This window comes from Zootoca vivipara, chromosome 12 (genome assembly GCF_965207765.1).
Source record: "Zootoca vivipara chromosome 12, rZooViv2.hap1.1, whole genome shotgun sequence".
NCBI lineage: Eukaryota > Metazoa > Chordata > Lepidosauria > Squamata > Lacertidae > Zootoca > Zootoca vivipara.
The window spans coordinates 19,160,085-19,168,700 of NC_142595.1; the positions used below are offsets into that span (position 1 = coordinate 19,160,085).

General features: G+C 48.6%; 1 protein-coding gene across 1 annotated transcript in view; it reads right to left on the minus strand.

Annotated features, from left to right (window-relative positions):
* Positions 1 to 840: 840 nt before the first annotated feature.
* The window catches only part of NXPH3 (neurexophilin 3), a 19,989-nt gene continuing 12,213 nt past the window's right edge, over positions 841 to 8,616 (minus strand). Inside the window, exon 2 of the mRNA XM_035136226.3 lies at positions 841 to 3,086. Coding sequence (XP_034992117.1) covers positions 2,343 to 3,086 — 744 coding nt within the window. The 3' untranslated portion in view covers positions 841 to 2,342. The remainder of the gene's footprint in view (positions 3,087 to 8,616) is intronic.

An 8,616-nucleotide genomic window follows, 5' to 3' on the forward strand; every position in this document is an offset into this window, starting at 1 on the left:
GTGTTTAAAGGTAAAGGACCCCTGGATGGCTAAGTCTGACCTAAATTTGAACCGCCGACCTTCGGATCAGCAAGCCCAAGAGGCTCAGTGGTTTAGACCACAGCGCCACCCGCGCCCCTCTTTCCCTCCAATGTGGGTGGCACTGTGGTCTAAACCACTGAGCCTCTTTGAATCCCGATGGGGTGAGCTCCCGTTGCTCCATCCCAGCTCCTGCCAACCTAGCAGTTCGAAACCACGCCAGTGCAAGTAGATAAATAGGTACCGCTGCGGCGGGAAGTTAAACAGCATTTTTGTGCACTCTGGTTTCCGTCACCGTGTTATGTTGTGCCAGAAGCGGTTTAGTCATGCTGGCCACATGACCCAGAAAGCTGTCTGTGGACAAACGCCGGCTCCCTCGTTGCTGCAACCCCATAGTCGCCTTTAACTGGACTTAACCGTCCAGGGGTCCTTTACATTTACCCTTTACCATAGATGGTGTTTGCTGTGGTCTGTGGAACATCACCCAGAAGCAATGGAGGAGGGTGGCAAAATCTTGAAAAGGCATACTCTCTGGTAGGCATAAGAGAGGAGGAAGCATATGCTTTCCTTTAAGTGGAAATTGCGAACTTGCCGGCACAGCATGAGGGTGCAGAACTAGGAGCTGCCTTCTTCCTTGCTTTTTTCCTCATCACAACAGAAATTAGATTTGGGGTTTTCTGGGCCCCCGGGGGTGATAGATCTGAGTTGGAGCGCTGAGATCCCTGCCCCACCTCTCAATGCCTCTGTCCCACTTGGCTTTATGCAGGTGCCGACCATTTGTTTTAAGTTCTGTGTACTAAACAAACTGAGATTTCTTCTAAATGGAGTGACAGCGCTACTAATTTATTTGGGTCGCATTTGTTTCCTGTGCTGCTCCTTGCCCCCAAGCTCTTGGTTGCTTGATGGATATTCTCTGGAAGCAGATAAATTATATTCAGAGGCCTCTGCTAGGAAACCTTGCCTGCCAAGGTGGCTAAGACTTGGCCATAACAAGGTCAGGGAGAGGGGAGGAATTAGGGACAATTGAATGGGGAAAGAAGGAAGCCAGGCTCTCCCATCTATATACCAGGGAACCGAATGGGCAGTGTATGATTCAGCAAGGGCCCTTTTGGAACCCGAAATGTTCTAGTAATTCAATCCACTTTTCCTGTTTCCAATCCAGTGGGTGGAGGGACATGAAGCCCGAAGTGAGGTCTTTTGGGAGCCGTTATGGTCAGCAGACTAGGAAACTAAGTGATCTGACCCATCCTTTATTCCAGGGGTGATGAACCTCTGACCGTAAGGGCCAATTGTGGCTCACCGGGAATCCCAATTTGGCCTGCAAGTCCATTCCCCTTGAAACCACGCCCATCCACCCTGCATCTGATATCATATGTGATTTCAGGTGTGGGGTGGATTAATCTTTGAAGGAGCTTAAAGTGAGTTCCTACGTGTCCCCTTTGCTGGAGCTGGGCGTCCTCCCACTGACCAGTATCCTGGGCCAGGAGCCAGCTTCACCTGCTGAACGGCAGCCTGAAGGGGGAGAAGGCAGAGTGACTCCACCTGCAGCTGACCAGCCTTCCAGGACACAGGAGAAGGCGCTGACGAGAACCAGCGGGTTTCAGCCTTCTTCAGCAGAGCTTCCAGCAGCAGTCATATGCCGGAAACAAGGCTTGTAGTTCCTGGCCTTTCCTTGCTGCTCATCTTGTCCCTTGATCATTGGGTTCCCTGATCCCTGGACTGTCTGACCACATGGATTGCTGTTCCCCCAACCCTAGGACTGGACCTGACTTTGGACGCTGACTCTGCCTCCTGGCAAATTCCCCCTAAGAGACTCTTCTGGTTGGCTCGTCTCCCACTCCCCTAAGCTCTGCACAAGACCACAACACCCATCGGCTGAGGAACGGAGAGGCTATGCTTTACTCTGGGGCCAGGGAGCGGTTTCCTCCTGCGCAAGCCCCATTTGAGGCTCGCACAGCAGAATCCCTTGCTGGGAGGAAATATCCCACTTGTTAAACAGCAGGGACAGGGGCAGGAGCGCAACTTGAGTTTTCCACTTGGAGCACTTGCATGTTTTGGGCTAGCCCTGAATGCATGAAAGCTGGCAGACAAGTGAGCGGGTGGGAAAGGTGTTTCCAGGATGGTATGCTTGCTTGGGTGCTCTCAAACTCCCCCCCCCCAAAACTCCCCTGCCTTTCAGCAGAAGCTGGGTCCTTGCCACAGTGTCTGATGCTGCAGAGGTCCTCCTCCCTGCTTGCAGCCCCACCCCCTTCCTTCCTTGCCCAACCCCAAATCAAAGTTGTACTTGGGATACAGGACGCTTCTGAGATGGGAAAGGTGCGTGGTCACCCGGAGGGGTAATAAGGAACATTGTGGTGGTAGTTGTAGTCGGGACACACTTTCTGCACGAGCCTGTAGTCTATGCTGTAGAAGGTGATATAGATACAGATGACCTTGAAGGGCTTGGAGCAAACCCAGGAGACCTGGCTCTGCGTGTGGTTCAGGAAGCAGGTTTTGGAAGGGTCATAAGTGCACAGGGTGGTCTTCTTGGCTTTGTCCACTTTCTCGTACTCCACCCGGCAGTTGAAGATCTTGGATTCTTTGGCCTCGATGAAGATCTGCTGTTCGAGGTCAAACTCCACAGCTTTGTTGGGGGGCACCAGGCTGACGGAGATGTTCCCCTGCCCGGTAGAGTTGTGCCGGAAGAAGACGTTGACCGTGCCGTTCCCGTGGTCGACCACTTTCCCTGTGATCAAGAGGTTCAGCTTTACCGTCTTAATGTTGGAGTAGAAATCACCCCAGCCAAATATTTTCTTGAGCCGGCCTGGGTTGCCAACGGAGTCCCTCCGCCCGCGGGGTTGCACACCCTGGCTGTGCTTGGACAAGCTCTCTAAGACGTCCCAAAACTCTTCTGCGTTGTTGGAGGCCAACTCCAGGAGACTGGTGTTCTGGAAGTGAGATTGGGCTGCAGAAGGTTTTAAGGAGAGCTGGCCTTTTTTCTTTTGTACCCGGGATCTTGGTTGCTCTTTGGGCGACTTCCCACTTTCCTCCTCCTCTTCCTCTGTTGCCTCGTCTTGGCCACAAATCACCTGCATGGAACAAGATGAGATCATGATCTCCCAAAGCACTGCATTTTCTTCTGGTTGTTGTTGTTTTACTTACCCCCCCTCCTCTGCCTTCCTTTATAGGCTCGTGGGCACCTTTGGCTATTTGAAAATCTGTTGTGGGCATCACCGCAATCTGCTGCAGGGGCCTGGCTAGTTGCTGTGGGATGTAACATCACTGAAGAAGCAGTCAAGTACAACATTTCCTGTTTGCCCAGAGTGGACACGCAGAGGAAGGTTGCTCCAGCCAGGAGGACTTCCTGTCACACCTGGTCTGGAACATCCTCCCCCTGCGTGTGACCAGGTAGATGGGCGTGACCCTGGAAGACCCTATAAAAGGGGCTAGTCACACAGCCCTCTCCCTCTTGACTCTCTTGACTCTCTTGATGCCTTTTGCTGTCTGCTGGCTCTCAGCCAGCAGCACATGGGCTCATCCCTCACAGAAGATGATCCTACACTTGTCTCTGAAACTGTTACTACAAGCTAAAGCCTGCCTTCAGGACCATACTGTGAACCGGATGTAAGTAACATTCATTACTTTTAAAAGAAGGCTGTTGTGTCGTTCTTGTTTTTAAGAGGGAACTAAAGGGGATTTACTATGACAAGCCAGGCTGGATTGCTTAACTCAAATGATTCTCACGGATCCATCCACTAGCTTCCTGCAATGTACAAGGGAATGTGCTCTGCTACAAGCTCACTAGGGTGAGTGAGGAAGGATAACATTTAATCAATATATCCTCTCCTCCTATCCACAACATTCCCACAGTTGCAAAACACTTGCCTGAGTACAAAGAGGCCTGCGGTCTCATTTGAAGTGACAATTTTCTGTCCACCAGAACACCCAGAAGGCAAAAATTAATTTCTCCAAATCAGCTCTAAGTAAATTCACTCCCCTGGTTTCTCTCTCTCAATTGGCTAGAATGACCCTCAGAATACTTGTGCACTCTCTGGCACATGCTCATGCTTTCACATGCACCCCCACACCTGTCCAATCACAAGTATGCACCCAAAATATCCAACAAATAACGCGACCCTCTTTCCTGCTCCTCCTTCCTCCCACTGCCCCACCCACTGTCTTTTCGCTCCCCAAAATCCCCACTCACCCTGTTCTCTGCTCTCCTCCCATGACTTCACTCTTTCCCTCTCCGCCATGTTGCTTTCACATCCACCCTGCACCACCCACCCAGTTTCGGCCCCTCCTTGCTCCAGAATTCCCACCTTCCCTCTTCCAATCCACAAACACGCAGCCACAACCAGCCTTCTCTCTCTCTGCCCTCCAGCCAGTCAAAAGGTCTGCTACTGTCCAGTCAGAATGGAAGTGAGCATGATGTGCAACAGAAACCTTTGAGCAGCCCAAGGAAACCGTCGTGCATGGCATTTCCCTTGGTTATCTGATGTGGAGGGGAGCAGGTGGCCAAGTGGGCATTACGGCAGCCCTCTGGGGTAAAAGCTGGTTCTCATGGGCACTTCCTTGGGGAATGCAGATACAGTCATACCTTGGTTTAAGTATGCCTCGGTTTGAGTACTTTCAGTTTAAGTACTCCGCGGACCTGTCTGGAACGGATTAATCCACTTTCCATAGCTTTCAATGGGAAAGTTCGCTTCAGGTTGAGTATGCTTCAGGTTAAGTATGGACTTCCAGAACCAATTACACTCATACCTCGGGTTAAGTACGCTTCAGGTTGAGTACTCCGTGGACCCGTCTGGAACGGATTAATTCACTTTCCATTACTTTCAATGGGAAAGTTCGCTTCATGTTAAGTACGCTTCAGGTTAAGTACAGACTTCCGGAACCAATTGTGTACTTAAACCGAGGTACCACTGTAATGGGTTATCTAGAACAGGCATCCCCAACCTTCAGCCCTCCAGATGTTTTGGACTATAATTCCCATCATCCCTGACCACTGGTCCTGTTAGCTAGGGATCATGGGAGTTGTAGTCCAAAACATCTGGGGGGCCGCTGGTTGGGGATGCCTGATCTAGAGGATTTGCCTCATTGAGCTGCAGTGGGCTTTTGCTTTCCAGCTGTATATGGAAACTTTCTTGAATGGCCTTTTTACACGTGTAGAAAGATGTTGAGCAACTGACAGTGAAAGTTTGGGCTGTACCCTGTGAGCGATAGGTGTACTGTATATTAATGAATCGGCAAGTTTAAACTCCTAAGTTCAGGAATGCTGAAGGACCTGCAGTTATACCGGCTATATATATATATATATATATATATATATATATATATATATATATATACAGTGTGTGTGTGTGTGTGTGTGTATAGGCAGACAGGTCTCTGCCTCAAGAGACTTACAAAAGGGAGAGCTAAAGGACATAGACTTCACTATGGATGGGGGATGGAAGACTGAGCTAAACGCTGCAAAAATGCATTTGGAAAGAGACATTAGGATAAAGTATGGTTTATTGTGTTGGGAATGAGCCTAGTCTTGCTAAAAGCTTCTATGCACTTCCCTCCCCCCCCGTCACTGTTTCCAATTAACCACAGTTTAGCCTAACCCAGGCAACCCCAAACTGCGGCCCCCCAGATGTTTTGGCCTACAACTCCCATGATCCCTAGCTAACAGGACCAGTTGTCGGGGAAGATGGGAATTGTAGTCCCAAAACATCTGGAGGGCCGAAGTTTGGGGATGCCTGGCCTAACCCACCTCACAGGGTTGTTGTGGAGATTAATTGCGGCTGAGAGGCGGTGACTGACCCAAAGTTACCTGGTGAGTTTCATGGCTGAGTGGGGGGCTTGAACCCTGGTGTCTTTCAGGGTGAGATAACTGTGACCTCTTTTCAAGCAGTAATAAAATATTATTCTTATTCTTATTTTATTAGTCCCCCACCCATCTGATTGGGTTTCCCCCAGCCACTCTGGGTGGTGCTTTGCTGATGCTCAGCAAGACACTTGGAAGATGCTTAGTGAAGCAATAAGCAGCAACCTCCCTTTAAAAAATAAAAAGTAAAGCTTAGATACTCCTCTCTATAGATATGTATCTCTGCTTTATCTTTTCAAGCTGCTCCTTTGGCTTTGACATAACACTGCAGTCAGATTTAACCCACCCTCCACGCTGGAAAGGGAAAGGAAGTAAGAGCTCCTTCTGACGGCAGGATCGCGACTTTTGTTTATTGAATTGTCACAGTTAAGAGAAACGTCCTCTTTCCTCAGACAGGCGCACCACTGAGCTTTTGCCACAGGCGCTCTAACATTTATTCAATTAATCAGTAAAAGGCCAGGCAGTTAATTGATTGAAAGACCTCTAATAGCTTGACGGCTCTCGTGAATGGCTTGAAAGCTGAGAAGCGACAGAAATAATGGGTCGTGCTGTGTGTCATAAACCGCTGCTGGTGGCCACAGTCATGGCCAGACATTTAAAACAGTGCCACAGCCATGGCTTGCCCCAAAGAATTCTGGGAGCTGTGGTTTGTTAAGGGGGCCAAGAGTTGTTCGGAGACCCCCGTTCCCCTCACAGAAATAACAATTCGCAGAGTGGCTTAGCAATCAACTCTTTTCCCACGGGGAATTCCGTGAACTGTAGCTCTGTGAGGGGAACAGGGGGGGTCTCCTAACAGCTCTGAGCACCGTTAACAACATACGAATCTCATAAATCTTTGGGAGGAGAAGTGGCTCTTTAAATTGCTTATCGTAGTGCTTTAAATGTGGCTCTGCTTTGCTGATTCATATTCCTTTTTGCACTTGAAGTAGGTGTCTCATTAGGCTAGAGAGTCCAACCTCGGCGCTTGGGGGTTCCTGGTTCAACTCCTAGAGTTTTAGCGGGTTCTGCTGTTTTAGGTCATTTTACTCCCAGTGCCCAGATATCTTTGGGGCGAGCCATGACTGTTTAAAGTGGCATGATACCGCTTTAAATGTACGATGTGAATGTTGCTCATGGAATGGCAATCGCCATCATCCTCGGGGTTCAGGGGTGTGTTTTCTGAAGAGCAAACTGGAGGGCAAGAGGACACACACATCCTAGATAATGGTGCCGTTGAAATCCTTTCAAATTTGCTTTGGGAATGGCCATTGGAACTCATTAAAGCCAGAGTGGTTCCTTGCTTGTGTAAGGGATTATATCCAACACCATTCTACCCAGAGCAGAGCTGTTGAAATCCGTGGCCCTAAAGCTCGTCAGCAAAATGGGTCTACTCTGACTAGAACTAACATTGGATACAACCCATTGAACTTAATAAAGACGACTAGTTTAGGTCAATTCATCTCAATGGGCCTACACCAGGCATCCCCAAACTGCGGCCCTCCAGATGTTTTGGCCTACAACTCCCATGATCCCTAGCTAACAGGACCAGTGGTTGGGGAAGATGGGAATGGTAGTCCAAAACATCTGGAGGGCCGAAGTTTGGGGATGCCTGGCCTACACTGAATAGAACCCAATGGATGTGGGACAACAGCCTCCCCAAGACATTTTGCTGCCCAAACAGCTGAATTTGCCTTCTTACGTCAATAGAATAATAATAATAATAATTTACAGTGGAACCTTGGGTTGCGGACATAATCCGTGATGGAGGCACGTCCACAGCCTGCAGCGTCTGCGCTGGTACGATTTGGCGCTTCTGCGCATGCACAAACGGTGAAACCCGGAAGTAACCCGTTCCGGTGCTTCTGGGTTTCCCGCCGTCCGCAACCCGAAAATACATAACCTGAAGCGGCCATAACATGCGGTATGACTGTACTGGATTTCTTACTTGCCCTTCACCATAAGGTATTGAAGTATAATACTAAAAACAGTTAAAACAATTTGCAAACAGATGAATAGGGTGAGTCCCTATGAACACACACACACACACACACACACAGAGAGAGAGAGAGAGAGAGAGAGAGAGAGAGAGAGAGAGAGAGAGAGAGAGAGAATATTTCTATGTATATATGCACCCAAGGCTACATGAATTACTTCAATGCCTGAGGTGGAGAAGCCCACAAGTGCCTCTCCTCAGGAGTAAAAAATATCGTCATAATAAATTAAACGACTATCAATTTGCTGCCTTTTCATGATGACTAAAATTATCTGCCAGAGACAGTTGTCTTGCTGTGAATGGTTTAGTTGTTAGGAACTGTCCACAAATAGCCCCTCCCCACAAAAAAAAAAGTATGACGTATTTTGAATGGCCATCCAACTGCATCAAGGTGGGTTGAGTATCCAACCCACAAATAAATCCACAGGATTTAATAAACAAAACAAAACAACTTGCCTAGCCCCCACTCCATATAAGCATCCAACCACACTCTGTTTAACATGTTCCAATGGCTATTTTTGAAATTCAATAAGGCTACCCTAAAGGAACCACTCTTTCCTGTTCATTTTAGTATGTCCCAAGAAGGGGTGTTCTGCATGTGATTGTGAATCTTCTTCTGAACAGGGCTCAATGTGAGCAGCTTCAGGGTGTGTTCAGCGTCAGTCTCTCATCCCTAAAACTTCAGTATCACTTATCAGCCACAACATGCACACCTCCAAATTATTTATGTGCAAGACCCAGGTATCTTCAAGGTCCTCTACCTCCATTGCTG